The sequence below is a fragment of the Emys orbicularis genome, chromosome 10 (genome assembly GCF_028017835.1).
Source record: "Emys orbicularis isolate rEmyOrb1 chromosome 10, rEmyOrb1.hap1, whole genome shotgun sequence".
Classification (NCBI taxonomy): Eukaryota; Metazoa; Chordata; order Testudines; family Emydidae; genus Emys; species Emys orbicularis.
In genome coordinates, this window is record NC_088692.1 from 23,347,324 (window position 1) to 23,370,318 (window position 22,995).

The following is a 22,995-nucleotide window of genomic DNA, read 5'->3' on the forward strand; positions in this document are numbered from 1 at the left end:
CCTTCTCTTCCAATATGGAGACCAGCTTGCACTTTGTACAGACAAAGTCGCTTCTGTTCTGTGGAAGAAAGACAAACATGGCACAACCTGTGCAGGTTACAACAGCTGATCGCTCACCTTCCATATCACCTTCCTCTTAAGAGCTTCCTCAGCTGTTGCAGGAACTACTCAGAGAAACCCACAGATGAAAGCCTCAGTGAGCTCTCCCCAGGCGAACTCCAGGGCAAACTCCCTCTGTTAGCCTCTGCTGTTCGCCGCTCAGCTGGTTTGCTGCTGACTGCCCTTATATACCAGTCAGGCCCACCTGGAACAAAGCACTCCCAATTCACACTTTTCAAACAAACAAACAAGCAAGCAATCAAGCACACGGTCAAACTGACAAACTGTCCCAGCAACAGACACTCAGATACTCACCAACACAGCCCCCCAATGCAGCATTTAGCGTACCTCCTCTCGGACAGCTCCCAGGCAAACTCCCTCTGTTAGCCTCTGCTGTTCGCCGTTCAGAACAGATTTTAACCAAAGACACCGAGTCTACTGATTCTAGGACTGATTCTAATTTCACTAACACAACTGTGGTCTATACCGGTTCTAATACCACGATCATCACCCCATAGTTTCTGAGCACCTCTCAGGTGTGCATTAAACAACAGAACTAACATCTGCCACTAGACACTAGATTTTCCCTGGAGTAACTCCATATGTTTTGATGTAGTTTGGGTATCCCTGTGCAAGTGAGATCAGAATCAGGATCTTTCCGTTTGAAAAGTCAGTCCTCTTTATAGCATACATTATTCAGAATTAAAACTGTAGGTCAGGGTTTAAGAGAAAGCAGCCGTCAGCTGAAATGTCTTTCATGCTGCGACAAACCCACAATTCAGGTTACTTTAGGGTGTTCCTTTATTTTGAGTCCCACCCTTTCCCCATTAGATCTCTGTTGGTCTAGTCCCAGTTGAGGATTGTTGGAAAGAAAAAATTGGCTTACTTGTTAATTTCTTTGAAGATGTCCAGCCATCTATCCCTCCCTTGTTTGGGCGGAACATAAAATAAAAAGAACAAAGATAGATATTGACCTCCTCCTGGGAATTATAACACCCTGAAAGTGAGATTAATGTCTTTACAATGGAAATGCTGGCAACTTAACTCTAATAGATGCTATTATAATCATCATGGAGCTTTCTGTCCAAGGAAACACCTTCCATTCATTTCTCTGTTGTACTGCAGAGAGAAAAGGATCCTACCTGCTGTAACTCAACAGGTCCAAAATATTTATCTTTGTCTTTCAGGCATCCACAGTCAATCACTTTGAGAGGAATGTTCTGCATAGCTACAGTGAAGTGGTATCAGTGTGGAACCAGCTCGTGAGGAATGAGATTCATTTGGAGAATAGCGAGGAAGCCAAGTTTCTTTGCTTTAAGATAAAGAGTACAAAGCAAGAATTTAATTTGTCAGCTGACTATTTACACCTGCAGGGGGTAAGATGGTTGTATAAATGTTAACTTTTCTGGATCTGGGACTGTATCTTGCAGGTGTAGCCAAATGAGGAGCATCATGCATTTATTAGACTTCAATCTTGCACATCGGTAATTAGCTTTTTTTATCCTTTTACGTTGTTGGCATGCTATGAGAAATGCTGAAATGTAAAACTGAGGTTTTTAAAAAAAACACTTTATGTAGGCTAAAGAAATCTGTCATCACTACTAGATTTTTCTCCTTCATTTTTATGGTGTACTTCAGTTTGAGTTCTTCTCTCAGCTCTTAGAGGCCAGTGGCACACACTGGGTGCTAAGGGATGCTGTGTTCCTAGAAAACTACAGAAAACGTGAAAGCCTAAATATTTAGACCTTAATGCGGGTGTGTGATTTGTGCAGACACTATTGCTAAATACTTTGAACTATCAGGTACCATGCCTGCATGTAGGATAACAGAAGAGCTGTACAAATTATGGATTTCTGGCCATTCTGAAATATGGAGGGGGGGGAAATTGTTCCAGTCGACCTAAAAATGAAAATTTCAAAAATTTTCAGTGAATCAAAAACCAAAATTCATTTTGGGTCAAACAGAATATTGTTTTGATTTTGATCTTTTTTCTTTTTTAATTTAAAAAATAAAATTAAAGGTAATTTCAAAAAGAAGTGGTATTAAATTGAAAAGTTTAGTTTCAAAAATATCAAAACAAAATGTTTTGACTTTTTTAGAATTTGAGTTTGGGTTTTTTTACTGTAATGATTTGTGGCAATCAACATTAATTCCCCAAAAATATTTTCTTTGACCCAAATCTGCAGTTTTTGCCAAAAAAGTTTTGGTTAAAACATTTCACATAGCTCTAGATAGCAGTAACTGGTTTCATGCACCACCACTTGCTCTTCAGTTTACCCAATATCAGAAACTAGCCTTTAATATGCAAACAGTGCTGTTTGAAGTTATATTTACTTTGCTTGGTATCTACCGTGCATGGCAGATAATCAACAGCCTGTCCTCTAAAAAGATACTTTGACCAGCTCAGGATACCATATGGTTTAAAAAAACAACCCTGTTCCATTCACGGTACTCAGATGCTTCGCAAATCAAACCAGCTCAACTGAAATGTGAAACTGACCTTAAAATACAATAATTTATCTAAAACATGAGCATTATGTCCCTGCAGAAATACAAATGCAACTCCTGTCCTGTAATTTGCACTTGTACTTCATGTTTGTATTTCCACAAAGATAACTCCTTTTGTTCTTCACAGAAAGGAACAGGTTTTAATCTGTTGCAGCCGGATGGCTCTTTTAAATGGAATGTTGTGCAGTATTGAATGCATGCATATTCTGCAACTACTGTGCATTCAAGTTTTAGGACTCATACACAGTAGGCAGCAAATTCAGAGTTTTTATGCTTGCGTTGCTTTTACAAGACACTGCGTCCTAAATTTAATCACTATTGTAAGCCCGATCTTGTGAAGAGTCGAGCTCAGATAGAGTCAGTGCTGCTCAGCATCTTGCAGGATTGATCCTTATTGCCTCCAGTAGTATTATGATATAAAAGCAATACTTTCAAATTTACTTTGATTTTTTTTAAATCATACATAAAAATATTTGTACTTTATGGTACTTTTTTGGTTACTTTGCTGTACAATGGTGATACGTTTCGTAGCAATTACCTCTCATTTTTGCCCAATGTTTTGCTGCACAAATGTGATGATCATCTCCACTGAAAAACAATAACAGCCATTTATTTATTAATAACAGTTAATTTATTTAAAACAGTTAATTTAAGGTCTGATCCTGCTGAAGTCATTGGTTCAGATCTTAACATCAAATAAACTGGTGTAAATTGGGAGTAGCTCCAGTGAAGTCACTGGAGTTATACCAGTGTTGAAATTGGTGTAAATAAGATCAGAACTGGGCCATTGGGAGCTTTGTTGTTGGCTTTATGGGGAGCAGGAATGGACTTGTCCTGTAAGACAACAACCTCACTGCAGCCTGGTTCACTCTGTGGTTTGTGACTAGTCACCTCTACACCACGGGTCCAGCAAATCTGACTCAACTCTCCTCTCTCAATGCTACCCTGATTCTCCTGCTACTTCGACTGCAGCCTAAAAAGACTAACCTCTCCATGAAGGCTCTATGGACAGACCATAAGAGTCTGCCAGTTGTGCTGCAGCTTGAGGGTCAGATAGAAGAGCTGAAGAAAGATAAGATGTTCTACCAGAAACGTGGAACCATCCATATCAGGTGTCGTCACTTTTTTTCATATCTTCACAGAATGTTTTACCTTAAATTTTAATGTGAGTTTTAGTGCTCCTGTGAAAGGTGCTGGGCTTGACAAGACTGAAGTCCCCATTCTGCCTATATGCCTAACTTTGCACTACATAGACTGAGTCTTTGTATCCATTCTCTGGTGAGACTATTAACAAGGGTGCTAATTGCAATAGCTAATTTTGTAATATGGACATCTGTTCATTAGGAACTCTACAGAGAGCATCAGCTCAATTCACAAAGACCACAGAAAAGTCACAAGATGGTCAGACTTTCAGGTGGTGACGGTTCTAACACCTATAATCAATTTCTTTTCTCCCATTTCCTAGGGAACAATACGACTGCCTTAATGTCAAATATATCCCCCCTAAAACATGTCGTTTTAGTTTGGGAATGTGTTTCATTTACTCCTGGGAAGGAATTTACGGTCTCTTGATTTTGGCCAACTCTAGAATCTGCCCCTTGACGTGTCATTACTGAAATTTCAGTAATTTCAGGGACCCTACAGAAATTCAGGGCTTGAGTCTGTGGGCTGTTGTCCATCCCCAGAGAGGTGCTGAGCATTCTCAATGTCCAGGAAGGTCAGGAGGAGCTACAATTACCCAGGATCCCTTAGGAGCTGCCAAACGTTTGTATAAGAGGCTGTTTAAGTAGTGGAAAAACTACACGAATGAAAAATGAGGAATGATGTCCGCTGTCCTGCTGTGCGTGAACTTAGTCCAGTGTGAGATTATAAAAGTGAATGTCTCCTTCCTAAGCTTTCAGCTAAATCTATTCAGAGAAGTCTATAAAATGCTGCAGCTAAGTAATAAACAGCGCCCTGGGCTGAGGATTAGCTGAACATCTGTTTCCTGGGGCACCCAAATTAGTTCAGTGAATTCGATGCAAGTTATATTGTTTCTACAGAGTACAAAAAATGTACTTGTTAGCTGAGATTTTCAAAGTTGTCTGAAGGATAAGGGAGGGTCAGTTCCCATTAGAAATCAATGGGAATTGTGCATCCCTATCTTCCTGGAGTCTTTGACAGTCACACACTTCAGCTGCAAGATACATAAAATCCCTGTGTGAGTGATACATGAGGCCTCGTTAGCACTGACTCCCCACTTGGTAAGGCAACTCCCATCTTTTCATGTGCTGTATATTTATACCTGCTTATTGTATTTTTTACTCCATGCATCTGATGAAGTGGGTTCTAGCCTAGAAAAGCTTATGCCCAAATAAATGTTAGTCTCTAAGGTGCCACAAGGACTCCTTGTTGTTTTTGCTGATACAGACTAACGCAGCTACCCCCATGAAACATGAGGCACTGATTCAGGTGCTCTGTGCCTGTCCTTTGTATACCCATAGAACCCAACATCATTTCAGTTACCCAACATCTTCTAGCATTTAAAGTATGTTATGTGGTCTAGGGTAGGAATTTTCCATCAGAAATGCTGGCTAATGTGTAACGCTATTATTATGTATTATTATTTATTCTTTGTATTCCCGTACACCTGGGAGCCCTGGTCATGGATCAGGAGCCCAATGCGCTAGGTTCTGAACATATACAAAACTCCCAAAAGCTTACATTCTGAACTAGTGTGAAACTCTAATAGTATGTGTCCTTCTAGCATGATCATACAGGTACCATTCTCAAACATTTCTTTTCCCTTCTTGATCCTTCCTGTAACTTTTCAACCTTTCATGTAGGCTTGCTTTGTTTCAATAATTGACACTAGAGATGTTTGCAATTGAAAGTCTAGGAGTTTCAGCTGAAGAAAGAAACTGTTTTGTTTTTTTTTCCTCTGTGGTTTTACTTTAAAATCTTTACTTTTTTGTTTTGTCCCAGACATCCATTTAAACTGCCCATTCCCCAGAGCTTCCTTCTCCAGGAGACATTTACTGTAGACAAAAAGCAAAAACACTACTTCTTGGAGACTAAAATTTTGATAAATGGGCTGGATGAATCAGTTCAAACCTTTACACTTGGCTACCAAGCTGAACATCCCTATGTGAGTGATACCTGATGTGAGAATTTGCCTGTAACTTCGGATAGTGACATAGTCAGAAAATAAACAGGTTACTGTAACTCACATCTCTGGCTTTTGTTCCTCATTTTTTTAGATTTGTGCTGGCTTAGCTCATCCTTATAACAGCAAGATTTTCCCCCAAAATGTCGAACTATGTGCCTTAACCCGATGTCACCAAAGTGTAAGTAAACTTTATGTTAAGATTAATCCATGAGAGAGGCTCCATTACATGTCTGTATAACACAGCAATTTAAGATCTACCAGATCTAGTTAGAAGTTTGGTTGGTTTTGCCAATTTGCTCACAGCATCTACCAGAATGTAGGCGGGGAAGCTGAAGTACAAAGTGAATTGCTGTGGGAGCAGTGGCGTAGCCAGGTGGACGGAACAGGGGGAGCAATAAAAAATTAAAAAAGGCGCCACCCACTGCGGTGCTTTTACTCACCCGGCAGCGCTCCGGGTCTTCAGCGGCCGGCCCTTCACTCACTCCGAGTTTCTTCGGCGGCACTGAAGGTCCCGCCGCCGAAGACCCGGAGGGTCTGGGAGGCAGGAGCTGTGGGGGGCACTTTTGGGGGCCCGCAGGCCCAGAATGGCCCAGGGGATTAGCAGGAGACGGGGAGCAGCCTGCTCCGCTTCCAGGGCCGGCTCCAGGCACCAGCCAAGCAAACTCGTGCTTGGGGCGGCAGATTTTAAGGGGTGGCATTCTGTCCAATCCTAGGGCGGCACGGCTGCCCTATTTATTTATTTTTTTGCTTTGCTTCTGGGTCCAGCCGCCCTGCACCCAGGTTTTTTTTTTGTTTTCTTTGCTTTGCCTCCGGGTCCGGCCGCCTTGCGCCCTGTTTGTTTTTTTGGGTTTTTTGGCTTGGGGCGGCAAAAAAGTCAGAGCCGTCCCTGTCCGCTTCCCTTGCCCCAGCCCCAGCCGTGTCGCTCAGGGGAGGGGGCTTGGGGGAAGGGATCCCCCCCTGCACTCACCGGCAGCGGCAGAAGTGGAGCAGCCCGACCCCAGCCAGCTCTACTCCGCCAGCTCCCAGCCACGGCACTCCGCTTCCCGCCACCGGTGAGGGCAGGGGAGGGGGGACCTTTCCCCAGCCCTCCCAACCCCCCCAAGCAACACGGCTGGGGTAGGGGCAAGGGAAGCGTAACGGGTTGGGGCCGCGTCGCTCCGCTTCCCGCCGCCGGTGAGTGCAGGGGGGCATCCTTTCCCCAACCTCCCCGCACTCACCAGCGGCGGGAAGCGGAGCGACGCGGCTGGGAGCTGGCAGAGTGGAGCGGGCTGGGGCCAGGCTGCTCTGCTTCCTGCGCTGCTGCCGGTGAGTGTGGAGGGGAAGAAGGAGGAGGGACCTTTTCCCAATCCCCCCGCCCCAGTGACACGGCTAGGGCCCGGGCAAGGGAAGCGGAGCAGGCTGGGGCCGCGTTGCTCCGCTTCCCGCCGCCGGTGAGTGGGGGGGGGAACCTTTCCCTAACCTTCCCTGCACACCGCACTCACTGGCGGCGGGAAGCGGAGCGCCGCAGCTGGGAGCTGGCGGAGTGGAGCAGGCTGGGGCCACATTGCTCCACTTCCCGTGCTGCTGTCGGTGAGTGCCCCAGCACCAGCCACCTTCCCGGGCTTCGCCACGCCCGGCAGCTTCACCCCCTTCCCGGCCACCGCGCTCGTGATCCTGCCCCTGCCCTGCTCCCCGCGCAGTTCCAGCCCTGCACTGACCTCGCCCCGCTCTCGCTGCCGGCCACTAGGATTTAAAATCCAAGCCGCCCACCGCTAGGCACCATGGGAACGCCCTCTCCCGCACGGTTTAAAGGGACAGGCGCGCCCGCTGCACTGCAAGCTGACAGCCGTGAGCAAGGAGGCGCTTCCAGAACACAAGATCTCAGCCCGTAACGTCATCCCCGCATGAGTGTAAACATTAAAAAGGCACCACTTTTGTGGAATGTGCTCAGTGGGGGAGCGGCCGCTCCCCCTGCTCCCCCCTAGCTACGCTACTGTGTGGGAGGTGTCTCTTCCGTGTTAGAGGAACAGGTATATTCTGAGTAAATTAATGTTAAGCATTATTATTATTTATTATTAAGAATTTGCATTGGGAAGCAGGAGGTTGTAAATTCAAATCCTGGCCTTGGGCAAGTCATTTCACCTTTATTACCAAAATTAGTTTACTTTTCCTATGCTGCTCAGCAAGTTTCTTCAGAGTCATAATGCAACAGCTCCCTACTAACGGGATATCGCTCACATTTCATAATAGGTCGGGCTAATTGGGGGGAGGGATAGCTCAGTGGTTTGAGCATTGGCCTGCTAAACCCAGGGTTGTGAGTTCAATCCTTGAGGGGGCCACTTAGGGATCTGGGGCAAAATCAGTACTTGGTCCTGCTAGTGAAGGCAGGGGGCTGGACTCGATGACCTTTCAAGGTCCCTTCCAGTTCTAGGAGATGGGATATCTCCATTAATTAATTAATTTATTTATTTAATATTCTGCTTGATTTGCTAATTCTAACAACTCAAATCTCAACACACAGGCAAAGCATGAGATCGAAGCTATTCTGAAAGTCAATAAGAAAGATGCCGTCAGGCTTCTGGGCAAGTACCAGAACAAATCCAGTGAGACGCATTTCAGACATCTCTTACACATGGACATGACTCACTCGTTCCAGGTATTTGCACTGACACTGACACCTTCCGTACTTACTAAGAACAATTATTTCCTCCCCACCAAGATACAGTTTCCCCTTTCTTTGTGTCTCTTCCCTTCTGCCATTCAGTAATCTCTCAATGTACATTCCATTGTTTTTCTTGAACATTCTTTTGGTTTGGAGAGTTCTAGTTAATATTCATTTTTTTCTGTGTTTACACAGGACATAGCACCATGGGATTCTGGTCCATGACTGGGGCTCCTAGGTGCTACTACAATACAGATAATTAATAATAGTAATTAAGAATCTGACTGGGGGGAGCTAAAATATACTGATCATTTGTTTTTTTTAATTGTAATAATTAGGAGGTTTTTTTCAACCAGGGAAGGGGTCATTGTATGTATTGAGTAAAAGTTTTATCTACACACACACACACACACACACACACACACACACACACACACACACACACACACACACACTTACTTTGCAGTAAATGTATGGATAGAAAATGACGAAAGTTAACTTGTATAAAAATAGCCATTATGCACAAATTGTGTTTTACTTGAACAGCTCAAGTTTCCACAAGCACTGGCCCTGAATGGAGAACTCTTTTCTGCGCAAACCAAACTGGAAGTCTTTGACTATGGTGTGAATATAAAAGCCACCATCAACAGAAATGAATCTTCACAGGTCAGGTTCCTATTTATTGTGGTTCCATTGCATAAACTGGAGTTATTGTGATGCACCTGCTTATTAATTCACTCCTGTGAAGGGTGAGCATAAAACCAGTGTGTTGCTCATGTCCTCAAGGTCTTGTATTGGCTCTTTCCATAGGAGTGAATTTAACTCTCTGAAAAGTTTATATGGCCTGGTTTAACTTTGTACAATAAATTCCTGGGGAACAGCATTCAGGGAGGGGAGCACAACATTCAGAAGGCCATGCAGTTCATGGGGAGTCAGATGAGTCTTGTTGTGGAGAGGGAGAAACCCAGAGCACCTAGCTAGGTTTCTGTGGTTAGATTGTGGCTTGACTGCTGTGCACAGTTGGAATTTGTTTTTATTTCAGAGATCGCAAACTTTGGAAAGTTTACAGAATGTCCCTTGCTATGAGGAATTTATCCTCAAATAAAATACCTCTGATGCCTAAACTCCAGAACCTTCCAAGTGTTTAGCAACACACTAAACATAAAATGCTCCCAGAAAAGATTTGCTAGTTGAAAGTATCAATGCCAGGAAGGTGGATATTTTTCTCAGAACTAGGAGATGGACCCATGTTAAGAAAAGTGTAGTTCTAGACATGCCGGTCCCAGATATTAGTGAGACAAGGTGCGTGAGGTAATGTCTTTTATTGGACCAACTTCAGTTGGCGAGAGAGACAAGCTTTTGAGCCACGCAAAGCTCTTCAGAGCCTGAGCTCAAGCCTGAGACGCATCTTCAAAACCCTGTCTACACAGTCATTTTTAGAGTTAGTGCAAGCCTTGCTAGCCCGAGTCTCTTGACCTGGGCTGGGAGGTTTCCTCACCTTAAGTGAATGTCTTCACTGCAGAGTGTATTCAGGTGATCAGCACCTGGGTTAACCTAGCCCAGGTGGGAGCAGCAACTCTGCAAGCTTTACCCAATTTACTGTGTCCAAGTGAAATCAGCATCCAAGCTCTAGCCTAAAACCCATATTGGCTGACCTGGCTGGGGGTAAACGCATCAAACTTAGGTGAGAAGGGTTTTCATGTGGATGGGAAGGGAATTACAGGGACTCTCAGAGTAAAAGCTTGATTTAACTCTGCAGTGTAGATATACCCCTAAATAGATATTGAAAAGTGTGTGTGTATCCGTACACATGCACAGGGAGCAGGATTTGGCTAAAATTCAGAAAGCTTTGGAGTAAATTATCATGAAACTCAAGTTAAATTATGCTGGAATTTCACCATAATTCTTCATTTCAGCTGTGTAACTTCTCTTGTGCCAACAGTTCATTGCTCAACTAAATGGATCAAATACTCACTTTGGATTTTCTTCCCGGTTTACTCATCCATATCAGTCAAAATTCCCCCAAAGCTTTCAGGTACAAACTAATTTTAACTGAAATTTTAATTGGGGTATGTTTTCTCTTTATCTCTTTTCATTCTCCCTCTTTGACTATTTTCAGTTTTATTATTAGTTCAGCAAACCAAACACAAAACCCATGTGGTGGTAACTTAGTCACTGGAGTCAGCTGTAGAATGTACAGCATCAATCACTCCATATCCAGGACATTTGAATCAGTAGCCCACACCCCACTTATTAAGATTGGTTGTGCAGTTTAGTAACGGTATTTTGACCATCTGAGCTGAGGCCACAAATTCTAGCCTTTGTCTTCCTCTCCCATACTACCAGGAGCTGGGAGAGCTCAGGCTCCATAGGGGGAATATGTTTCAGTTTGCTCTGGAGTTACTGCTGCTTGACAGAGCAGTGTGAACAGGCTGCGGAAGGATCTGGGTGCAACTTACCTTGGCATGGTTGGCTGCAGCACAGGGTCTTTGAGGAGTGATACACAATGGAAAGGGGAGGCCCTCGCTGGTGATTGCTCAGGAAAGCCAGTTTTAATCACCACAATCGAGGATGGTATTTTCTCCTCCTCCTATTACATGTTCCAAACAGAGTGAGATATGGCCAATCACTTGCATCTGGTCTGATTAGTCAGCATAGGGCCATATGGCAGTTCCAAAGCAGTGCATGTGCTTATCTTGCCAAAAGGCCCTCCTGCCTTGCACAGAAAAAGTTTTTCCTTAAAGCAATAAATATGGTAGTATCATATCATACAAATACAATAATGAAGCCAAACTCCCTAGAACACGGGGGAAGCGGACTTTTCTTTTAAAAAAACAATGCTTCATTCTAATTGCAAGCAGATGTACAATAAGTTCACGTAAGTATGTAAAGCTTTGACATGGCAGTAACTCCTTGGCTAAGATCATATGTAGTCTCTTATTAAATCATTCTCTCCTACCTCCTCTAGTACCCTTATCTGTTCTGACAGGGGAATGGACTAAATGATCCAACAGGTCTCTTCCTTCTAACTTCTGTTATTTACATTCACTGTTGCCAATGAAATACTACCAATATTTTGATCTGGGGCTCCCCTCTAGTCTGTAATAAATCCCTCATACCAGGATTATATGACTAAAACAGTAGAATGAGTGGTTAGGGAATCTATTCATTTTCCCATTTAAGCAAAAATGCTTTCACATAACCAAGGAATAAGTGATAGAACCTCACTGGAGGTATTTATATTTGGTTCCCTCAAAAATGTCCTGAGTGAATTGGTGGTCTAGCCCAGTGTCCAGCTTGGGTAACTTGAAACTGTTGTGTTGATGAAGATCTTGTACTATCCTTCAGTGGGAAACTGTATTGAAAATATCTGTTCAGTAAATGCCAAAGGCAAAACCAATTGTTGCTCTGAAGTATTTTTTTCTGAGCTCCATGGATAATGATTTAGCAGTGTCCAGAGAGGATGACTTCATCAGAGACAGGGAAATCACTCCAGCCTTTCTTTTAGTACTGTTTGTCAGATTTTAACCAGGGATTTCTGAGACCCTCGTCCTGTACATTGCTCTCAGCAGTAGGGTTGCTGAATGTGACACCGCACTGTTTTGTCATGTGTCATCTGAGTTTCCTAATGCAGCAGATGTCTTGTTCTCCTTTTCCCCTGCGTGTAGGCCCATGCAGCTGTTAAGAGTTATGGTGAGAACAGTCTCAATGGATCACTTTACCTTCATTCCAGTGGAAAGGATCTGGTGCTGCTGGAGGTTGATATGAGCAAGGAGACCAGAAAGAACAGCAGGATTATTGGAGTGAGCGCTCTCCTGCATCAGGCAATTTTGACAGAACCAGAGTCTGTACAGCTGCAGCTAATGGGCAAAGTATCTCCATCAAGGTAAAGAAAACAGCGTAGTAGTAACCTTCCTTAAAAGGAGTTCTGAAGATAAATCTGAGCTCTTTCTTTTAAGCATGGCAGTTTGCATTCTGACATGTGCAGAAAGCCATTGAGAAGGCGATGTTCCATGCACTCTCCTCGCTACTTGAGTATTTTGCTTTTTAAGTTTTTGAAACACTAAAACAGTCTTGTAACCCTCTCTCTACTGGTTGCTTTCTTAGATCATTGTTCATAGATAATGGAGAGAACAGGAAAAATTCCCTGTGAGTAAATTAGTTCTTCATGTTAGGTTATCAGTTGTTTTTCTCATTTTTTGTCCTCTGTCAGATGAAGCAGAATTGATATTTAGCAGCTACACTAGGGGGATCGTGAGAGCCATCATGATTAACCAATATCTGAAAAGTTCTGTGAAGGACCTTCGGGGGCAGATATGGAATTAGCACTCTAGCTTGTCTAACTCCAAGCCCTAGATTTAATCCATTAGACCAGGGGTGGCCAACCGGCATCTGAGAAGGAGCCAGAATTTACCAACGTACATTGCCAAAGAGCCACAGTAATAGATCAGCAACCCCCCATCAGCTCCACCCCCCCTGCTCCCAGCGCCTCCCGCCCACCGGCAGCCCCGACAATCAGTGCCTCCCCTTCCCTCCCCGCACCTCGCGATCAGCTTGTTCGTGGCATGCAGGAGGCTCTGTGGGGGAGGGGGAGGAGTGAGGGCAGGCTCAGGGGCAGGAAGGGGTGGAGTGGGGGCAGGGCCTGTGGCAGAGCCAGGGGTTGAACAGTGAGCACCTCCGGCACATTGGAAAGTTGGCGCCTGTAGCTCCAGCCCCGGAGTCGGTGCCTATACAAGGAGCCGCATATTAACTTCTGAAGAGCCACATTTGGCTCCGGAGCAACAGGTTGTCCACCTCTGCATTAGACCATGTCTCTTTTAGAGCAGTGTTTCTCAACAGCTGGTCCGTGGACCGGCGCCGGTCGCTGAGATCTCCCTGACACAGTTTAGGAAGGCAGCAAGACAGTCCCTGCTATCAAAAAGGTTGAGAAACACTGTTTTAGTGGGCACTGGCACCAGCACCACCTCTCACTCCTCCAGCAGTTTTTTTTCAAACTTCTCAAATGTAAAATTATCCACTGAAAGAGGCTTTACATTTTTACAAAAATCCAAGTATTTTGTGCAAAATTTCATTGGGGCGGGGGGGAGAAATGTTGTGAAATGACTACTTCGAGTATATGTTCTTATGGGAGCTCCAATGCCCGTGCACTCTCAATCAGACACTGCAAGTCCTTTTCCTCTTTATCCACTAGACCAGGGGTCGGCAACCTTTCAGAAGTGATGTGCCGAGTCTTCATTTATTCACTCTAATTTAAGGTTTTGCGTGCCAGTAATACATTTGAATGTTTTTAGAAGGTCTCTTTCTGTAAGTCTATAATATATATAACTAAACTATTGTTGTATGTAAAGTAAATAAGGTTTTTAAAATGTTTAAGAAGCTTCGTTTAAAATTAAATTAAAATGTACAGACCCCAGACTGGTGGCCAGGACCTGGGCAGTATGAGTGCCACTGAAAATCAGCTCGCGTGCCGTCTTTGGCACGCATGCCATAGGTTGCCTACCCCTGCACTAGACCATGTTGGTAAAATTAGCTAGTTTTACAAGATTTTAAAATGTATTCCACAGTAGATTTTAAAAGTTCTTCGAGTACATTGGGTCACAATTTCAGCTTGTGTGTTCATTTTTGCATAAACAAAGAGTGTCTTGTGCATTGGGGAGGGGTGTGGTGAGCAATCAGCCAATAGCGGGATGCCAAACAGGCTCTGTTGCTCGCACAGATGTGAGTGTAAATAAATAGGAGCAGCCTTGAATCTTGTTTAAAATTTGACCTGTTGAGGGTAACCTCTGGAATTCTTTTTTCTAGTGAGAAGCAGTGAAATCTGCTCTAAGCAAATGAAAATAATAAGAAGGAAGCTTGCTTATGTTTGGTGTGTTTATGGTCACCAAAATCTAAGTGAAGGAAAAATTGTTCTCTGACCTGTTTCGTGGATTTTTTTTCCATGTTCTACTCTTGTCTAGCATAAGCGCAGAATATACACTAAACAGCCATTGTGCAAAATGGCGGGTCAGTTTTGCCCTACGTTAACAGAGGTAGAGTGACGTTAAATATTGAACACTGATAACAAATCTTTATTGATAATGGTGTACGAGCAACTTGTGTTTGTTCCTTTCCCTCTTAGACTTCTATTATCTTCTGAGCTGAAGCGAAATGAGAACAGGCTTCATCTAGATTTTGTGGGAGCTATGGAGCAGAAAGTTGGTCTTGTCCTGTCCCTGAATGGGAAAGTCCAACACAACATTGGAGGTTTGAAGGTGGTACCACAGCTCTTTTCTCTGAATGGATCTCTGAAGCGCAAGAACAACATTCATGAAGGTGCTTCCTCACTGTGTGCTTTGCTGTAAGGGGATAGTTAAGAATGCAACTACCAAAGAAGATTTATTATTATTCAAGTATAAGACATCCCCCACTGTGGTGTCTTGGCACATTTAAAACCTACTAGCAGCCTAAAACAGAAAGTATAAATTTAGTATTTATGGTGATGGTGTCTTGTGATGTGAACAGCTGTCCACTGGGTGATCAAAATTGGTTTTTTTTTAATGGAAATTAGCAATAAACAAAATTCATTAAAAGGTTTCTATTTTGACTGAAAATGTACATGTTTTCATTGGAAAACATTTAAAACTCAGGCTTAAAATGAAATTTTTGGGTTTTCAAGGTTTCATTTTTTGACAAAAACCCAAAACATTTTGAAGAAAATTTGGGGAAAATGAAACAAGTTTTTCTTCATTGCCATTGTTCATTGGGAGCAATAACATTTCCCAACCATCTCTACAGAAAATACAGTGTGTGTGTGTGGGGGGGGGGGGGGGGGCAGGGGCTGGCCCATAGCTCCGTCCCCTTCTGGGCTGGGTCTGTGGAGTGCAATGGAGGAGTAGCTGACAGGGGTGCTGCGGAGCTCTGGGAGGGATTGAGCACATGGGGGCTGTCCCATCCCACACCATGCACTGGCCTAGTACAATGTGCCTCTGGGGCACTGTGTGCTTCCTGTGTCACAATCCCTCACCAAGTTTCCCTGGATGATGCATCTTACTCAATCCCAGGCCTTGAAAAGCACAGTTTGGCTCTTAAATATCAAGCAACTTTTTAAGAAGAAACCTATTGCAAATAGCAATTGCCTCAGAAATACTATTATAATATAATGTGCTCTCATCAAAAGGTATTTCCACTAGCTGACTAATTGCTGTCTGTCTCTTTCAGTAAGCAGATTCCCTAACTGGAATGAGCTAAATAATTTATTACAGCTAATGGAAATGCATTTAATTCCTGTCTATATTAAATTAAAGGGTTACTGTTCATGTTTGTCAAATCTAATTATTTTTTCTCCTCTCATGCCAATTTCCCAACCCAAAGGGCTCTGTGCAATTATTGTTTCTGCCCCTTACAGGTAACATTAGTGTGATGATCAACAACGCACTGTATGGGCTGCATCTCAGGAACAGAAATGTATTTGGGAATATCAGCCTGCACAATATCACTTTCACATTGACTCAGAACGGCAGCCAGGCAATCCCAATGGAAGCAAAGTTAAAAGGACACCTGGAGCTCAATAAAGGGATCAAAAGGGGTCTAGCCAGCTTCCAGGTGGATGAGCAAGCTCTCTATGTAGATGTTTCCAATGTCATGAATCAGGAACAAAGAGGAATCACTGGGACTCTCATACATAACATCAGCTCTTTAAAAAATGCAGGTATGAAAAAACTACGCCTCAATCAAATTGGTGTGTAACAAAACATGGTAAAACATGAATTTAACCTCAGTGTAAGTGGGTGCAAACCCAAACAATCTGGAGTCAGTGGGGTTGCACTTGCTTACTCCAGGGCCAAATTTGCCCCATCTCCTTAACTTCAGCAACATTCTTATTGATATTCTTAAGAAAATGCAACAGAATGGATGCAAGACCTATTAGTCATTTAAACGCTTATGTATATCCCTGCTTAATGCATGTCCATCATTTTTGTACATGTTTTCCCTTAGGACAAGTTAGAATAATTTCTTGTAAAACTCCAATTGTCTTTGAATGAACCACCTTGTGGAATAAGATATTCTAAGCATCCATTTGCTGAGTAAAAACAAATGTTTTAGCCTTTTCTGGTATGTAGGTTTTGATAGCTCCCTGCCGGCTGAATGCACCTAGCCCTCTGCTCTTGAATAGTCTGGTTTTGTTTTTGTTTTTTGAAACTTTCTAAATGCAGTGTGGTGGAGCTACACACAACATACTCCTATCATGCAGAATTCTTTGGAATGTCCCAGCAAGGCCCCAGGTATAGATTCTCAAAGACTATACAGAACAGGAGAGTTAAGAACAGGGGTGGCTCTATGTATTTTGCTGCCCCAAGCACGGCAGTGAGGCAGCCTTCGGCGGCATGCCTGCGGGAGGTCCGCTGGTAACACGGATTCAGCGGCATGCCTGCGGGAGATCCCCTGGTCCCGTGCCTTCGGCGTACCCACCGCCGAAGCCGCGGGACCGGCGGACCTCCCTCAGGCATGCCACCAAAGGCAGCCTGACTGCTGCCCTCATGGCGACTGGCAGGCCGCCCCCTGCGGCTTGCCGCCCCAGGCACGCACTTGGTGCGCTGGTGCCTGGAGCCGCCCCTGGTTAAGAATCATTCATCCCTTTATTTAGGAAAGATGATCCCTTGGTTTCCAAAAATACATTCCAAATCCAAGTAATACCTTTAAATTTACCCTTGTTAATCCTGTAACACTATAGGGGGTTTCATTCCCATCAGTCCATATTGTGAATACATAGTAGAAGCTGCAACTCACTGATCTATAGTAATGTTAGAAAAAGCTAGGCTATTATTATGAAAAGTGATAGAAACTATCAATTTCTCTGTTTATAAAATTTTATAGATAATTGCCACTCAATGGTACTGAAAATTCCTTGAATGCTTCTTTGCAGCATTGTGCATCATTTGTTCTGATTTGGCTCTATCTGTCAATAGGATTTCCTATAGCTGGCACTATCACTGCCATGTACGACCATGTCATTGCCAACCACACTGTTACTATAGCCTTACAGAGTGGCAGCGAAAGGATTGCTGCTGCATTTGGAGTTGAGAGACTGTCCTTAGAATCTCCTAAGTCCCAACTAACTGCAAGTTTGAAGCACAACATCACAAAGCTAAAAAAACATGGGATCCCTTTTACTGTAGAAGGTGTCTGCTATTACCAGGTAAGAAGACAAGTATCGGGGGGTAGCCGTGTTAGTCTGTATCCACAAAAACAACAAGGAGTCTGGTGGGACCTTAAAGACTAACAGATTTATTTGGGCATAAGCTTTCGTGGGTAAAAAACCCACTTCTTCAGATGCATGGAGTGAAAATGACAGATGCAGGCATTATATAATGACACATGAAGAGAAGGGAGTTACCTCACAAGATACAACTGAATTTGCTCCAATCCCTCAGACAGAGACAAACACCTACACGATCTTTATCAAGCATTCTTAAAACTACAATACCCACCTGGGGAAGTGAGGAAACAGATTGACAGAGCGAGACGGGTACCCAGAAATCACCTACTACAGGTCAGGCCCAACAAGGAAAATAACAGAACACCACTGGCCATCACATACAGCCCCCAGCTAAAACCTCTCCAGCACATTATCAACAATCTACAACCTATCCTGGAAAACTATCCCTTACTCTCACAGACCTTGGGAGGCAGGCCAGTCCTCGCCTACAGACAGCCCCCCAACCTGAAGCAAATACGCACCAGCAACTTCACACCACACCACAGAAACACTAACCCAGGAACCAATCCCTGCAGCAAACCTCGTTGCCTACTCTGTCCCCATGTCTACTCTAGCGACACCATCAGAGGATCCAACCACATCAGCCACACCATCAAGGGCTCATTCACCTGCATGTCGTCTAACGTTATATATGCCATCATGTGCCAGCAATGCCCCTCTGCCACGTACGTTGGCCAAACTGGACAGTCCCTACGTAAAAGAATAAATGGACACAAATCGGACATCAGGAATGGTAACATACAAAAGCCAGTAGGCGAACACTTCAATCTCGCTGGACATTCTATAACAGATTTAAAAGTGGCTATACTTGAACAAAAAAACTTCAGAAACAGACTTCAAAGAGAAACAGCAGAATTAAAATTCATTTGCAAATTTAACACCATTAATTTGGGCTTGAACAGGGACTGGGAATGGCTGGCTCATTACAAAAGCAGCTTTGCCTCTCCTGGAATTGACACCTCCTCATCTATTATTGGGAGTGGACTACCTCCACCCTGATCTTATTGGCCCTGTCAACACTGGTTCTCCACTTGTGAGGTAATTCCCTTCTCTTCATGTGTCATTATATAATGCCTGCATCTGTAATTTTCACCATGCATCTGAAGAAGTGAGGGTTTTTTTTTTTTTTTTTTACCCACAAAAGCTTATGCCCGGGTAAGAAGAGTGATTAGTTCAGTTTCAGGCAAAACCATGTGAAACAATTGTAGATTGTTCCTGTGGGCTGTTAATCAAATGCTGCGTTTCACTCCAGAGGTAGCTGCATTTAGTGGTGGCAGAGTACATCCCTACACGTGTGTGCTGAATTGCTGTATTGAAGAAAGATTTCTGCACAGCTTTTAGTCATACTTTACATCAATCATCTCAAATCTGGACTGGATTTAAACTAAATAAACTATGTTAAATTCTGGATTTAAGTTAGTAGCTTGTTGTACAAGAGTAGAATCTTGTCCATTTGTATAGCCTGATTGCACAGAAAAATGAAGCAGGTAGGCAGAGCCTACAGGGATGGTGCAGCACACAGGCTGCTGTCAGGAGAGTGCCCACAAACCAAAGCACTACTGATGGATCTAACACTGCTGTAACCAACCTTGACAATTTCCCTTTTACGTCTGTTCTAAAGAGCTAAACTTCACGGCCCTTTCCTTCAAAGCTGTTGATCAACATGGGCTTTCCCTCTTCTCCTGTGTTATTTCCTACTCCGGTGTTGTGGTTAATCACAATCCATTGCCATAGACTTTCTGTGCGAGCAAAGCACAACCTCTTCAACCCCTGTTATACAAATGGAGAAACTGAGTACTTTCCCTACCTCAGATGTGTTGCCAGGCTAAGCTCATTCTTGTCAGTGATGAACTCGGATACTATGGGAAGGAACACTAGTAAAATTAATGAAGTCCCCTGCTCCAGAGGACTCTGTGCAATTGCTCTTTCAGTCCCTTACTGGTACTATCGTTGTTGTAATCGGCCAAGCTGTCGGGATCTGGTTCTTCGCGGTACTGAGTGCTCTCCACGCACATTGGGATCCAAAGGAGCTGAGGGAGTTGCACCTTGCAGGATTTAGCCTTACATGAAGATTCCATCTTGGAGACAAAGCTAGGCTGAGCAAGCCTGTGCAGTGTCCCTTTGATTATGATTCTGAACGGTGCTCTCAGCAGAGGCTGTTGTCTTCAGAGCCTGTGGAAATAACTTCTCCATGTTTGCCAGCTGCTACTATTTTGTTGCTGTTTGGTTTTTCTCACAATTTGGTTTCTCTTCTGGTTAGAACTTCAGCAAGAGGATAGCTGCCGGGGTAACAACCAGGGTGGAGAAGGAACACTTCAAGGTGGGAGTGGAGAAGAAAAGCACCAGCAGTACTGTGGAAATTGCCCTTTCATTCCACCATGACCTGGGAGGACTGCTTAACGTTGTCCCACCAGTGGTACAGGTTAGCAGGAAAATCCTTGCCTGGGGTATATGTGATATATCTCACTGCCCTTCGTGCTCTGTTTCTCAGGTTTAAATCTTGTAAAGAAGAGAGCTAGTGGGTCAAAAAGGGGGAGACCTTTTTCCCCAAACAAGACCAGCATGAAAAGACTGGACGTTATTCAAAATCCCATTGTTCTTTTAAGCACTGCAGGACATATGGGACTAATTTTTCAAAGCAAGACACAATGGTTGAACCCACCAAAATGCAAAATGCAGACTCATTAGCACATTTACATCATTATCAGGTAACCAGGTGCCTAGTAACTCATGTTCTAATATGTGAGGCAGGCTTGGTTTTTGTGGGTCCAGCTGTTATTACTGTTCATTATTGAGATTTGCAGTAATGGTCAGAAGATGCTAGGCACTGTGCGGACACAGTTCCTGCCCCATAGAGCTTACAATCGATATCACTTGAAAATGTGTTCCATGGTACAGCAGGTGGCATTAAACACATTCATATTTATTCTGGTGATAATTACATTTACTATGTCATTTTCATTTTAAACATAGGAAATACCGCAGTACCGTGGCAAAGTCAAATTCACAGTGTGGTCAATAGATTTATTTTTTTAAAGAATGGATCTCACTCTATGTTCCGTAAATAAACTTTGCCTGGTGTTTGAGAACATTCTCCTCTCTCCTGTAAATGTTCTAGCCCAATGGGGTCAGTTTAAAGACAAGCTTTAGCCTCAGAGCTGACCTGCTACTTATCTATTTGAGCCAGATCTATCGTTCTCAACGTAGGCTGGTGTTTTTATGTCTCCCTATTCTTTCTCCTAAAAAGCAATCTCTTCACTTACTCATTTAACTATCTGCTCAGTATTTAGTCTGATTTGCTCTTATTTTTTATTAACATGTTATGCTGATATGCCTGCAGGTCAATTGCAATGGAGAATCTACCACTAATCAGCTTTCTGGTCATTGCAATGGAGAGGTTGCCAGCCGTTTATATGAGGTACAAGTTTTGTTCTCAGAACTCTGCCACCAACAATGTACTGTTTTAAGGCCTAGTTCCCATAGAGCAAGTATTGGAGGTTGTTGTAGGTGCAGAAATGGGTCTGAGTTAACAGGAGGTTTTGTACACACTTTCAAGTATCTTCACTCCTTTAATAGCACCAGGGACATGCAGGTCAAAGCACTTGTTAAACAAAAACTGGACATGCACATGTCAATGTTCAGTCTTGCCACAGCTGGATGGGAGATTTATTCTGAGTTAGAAGCATCAACACAATTTATATTCCAGTGGTATACGTTTGCATCCTTGGTACAGCCATACACACCTACTTTAAAGCCCATAGCGGGGGCAGGGGGTTTACAGACCAGACAGGTGCAGTTTCAAAGGTGATATCTGAGCATCATTCAACAGACAAGTTGCATGATTTAAAATAAAAACTCAGTGCAAGTGGTTGTGCCTGGAAAAAAGTCCAGTGGCATCATGAAACATAGGGATCACGCAAAAGCAAAAGAGTCTCATTGATGTTACTGGGTGACGTCCAAAAAACCAACCGTCTCTGTAAACTAGAAGTGGAAAGGAATAAAAACTACTTCAACATGAGCAAAGCTCTTCTGTTATTGAGCAACCAACCTGGAATAAGTTGGACCTAGGAGCAAAAGTGGGGGGAGCGAAAGAGAATGTCTGCCTCAGAGAAAATACAAATTGGTGAACTTACTGATTGTATTGGTCCAATAAAGTGTCTGTGTCTTTGTCAAATCACAAGATTATAAACCTTAAAAACATATCAGTTTGTTACCCTTTTTACCTTTCACCACTTCTATTCTGAGCTGGATCAGAATCAGTAATTTTTTCCCCCAGCAGTGGCCCTTGGATCAATGATAAAAGAGAACGTTTTAAGCCTCCTGTAAGAGGACTCATCGCATTGTTTGGATTACCCCAAATTCCCTGTTCATCCCTTTTTATGCCATGAACATTTATGAAAAAAGCAAAGAACCTAATGAAATCGATTGTAGTGTGAACTGCCCTTCAGTGTTATCTAAGGCCTTGGCTACACTCAGGACTTCCCAGTGCTGCCGCGGCAGCGCTGTGAAGCATGAGTGTAGTCGCACCGCCAGCGCTGCGAGAGCTCTCTCGCAGCGCTGTAAGTACTCCACCTCTCCGAGGGGAATAGCTTGCAGCGCTGCGAGCGAGTGCGCAGCGCTGCAGGCTCTGATTACACTCGCGCTTTACAGCGCTGTACTCGCTGCGCTCGGGGGGGGGGGGTTCACACCCCTGAGCGCAGCAAGTTGCAGCGCTGTACAACGCCAGTGTAGCCAAGGCCTAACACTGCTCTTCACCCTCTTCCCATCCCACAGCGAAGGCACATGACAGAAGGAGAGCTATCCTAGAAAGAGACTGTAATAGCTCAAGATTGCCAATTGTGCATGTGTGAAGTGCTGTAGTTGGATTTCCAGCAGTGGTGTTCAGATAAGAAACCTCTGCCATTCTGAGCAGGGCAGGAGATTCAAAGGAAGGTTCTCTTTCATTGACACTACCACTTAGTTGGTTTATCAACACATTGACATTATCACTCCCTGGTAATAGTGCTGTGGCTACAGTGATCTCACAAAAGGTAGCAGAGACAAGCTTTTGGTGTACTAGGAAAGGGATTAGGGTGTGAGAGAGGGAGTGTGTCTGAGGATCTATACAACGCTGAAACTGATCAGATGAAAAAGCTGCTAATGACTGTGCTGAAAGAATGCCTGGTGTTCCAGCACTGGTCTCAGTCACACAAAGGCATTCAGTCCTTTCATTCTGTTGTCTTTCTCAACAGCAATGAAAATTTGCAAAATGACAGTACATTGCCTTTACATGCACCGTGGAGCCATCAGAACACAAGTTACTGTCTGAGTTCATGACACAACACGTGGTTGCAACAGAGGTGT

At 43.7% G+C, this 22,995-nt stretch overlaps 1 protein-coding gene across 1 annotated transcript in view; it reads left to right on the forward strand.

Moving 5' to 3' along the window:
* LOC135884578 (uncharacterized) overlaps positions 1-22,995 on the forward strand; it is a 189,678-nt gene that overhangs the window by 94,566 nt on the left and 72,117 nt on the right. The window contains exons 29-40 of the mRNA XM_065412000.1: positions 1,287-1,475; positions 3,580-3,719; positions 5,572-5,734; positions 5,847-5,933; positions 8,256-8,390; positions 8,943-9,062; positions 10,339-10,431; positions 12,065-12,282; positions 14,515-14,708; positions 15,781-16,083; positions 17,342-17,571; positions 20,993-21,070. Of these exons, the coding sequence (XP_065268072.1) occupies positions 1,287-1,475; positions 3,580-3,719; positions 5,572-5,734; positions 5,847-5,933; positions 8,256-8,390; positions 8,943-9,062; positions 10,339-10,431; positions 12,065-12,282; positions 14,515-14,708; positions 15,781-16,083; positions 17,342-17,571; positions 20,993-21,070 (1,950 nt within the window). The remainder of the gene's footprint in view (positions 1-1,286; positions 1,476-3,579; positions 3,720-5,571; positions 5,735-5,846; positions 5,934-8,255; positions 8,391-8,942; positions 9,063-10,338; positions 10,432-12,064; positions 12,283-14,514; positions 14,709-15,780; positions 16,084-17,341; positions 17,572-20,992; positions 21,071-22,995) is intronic.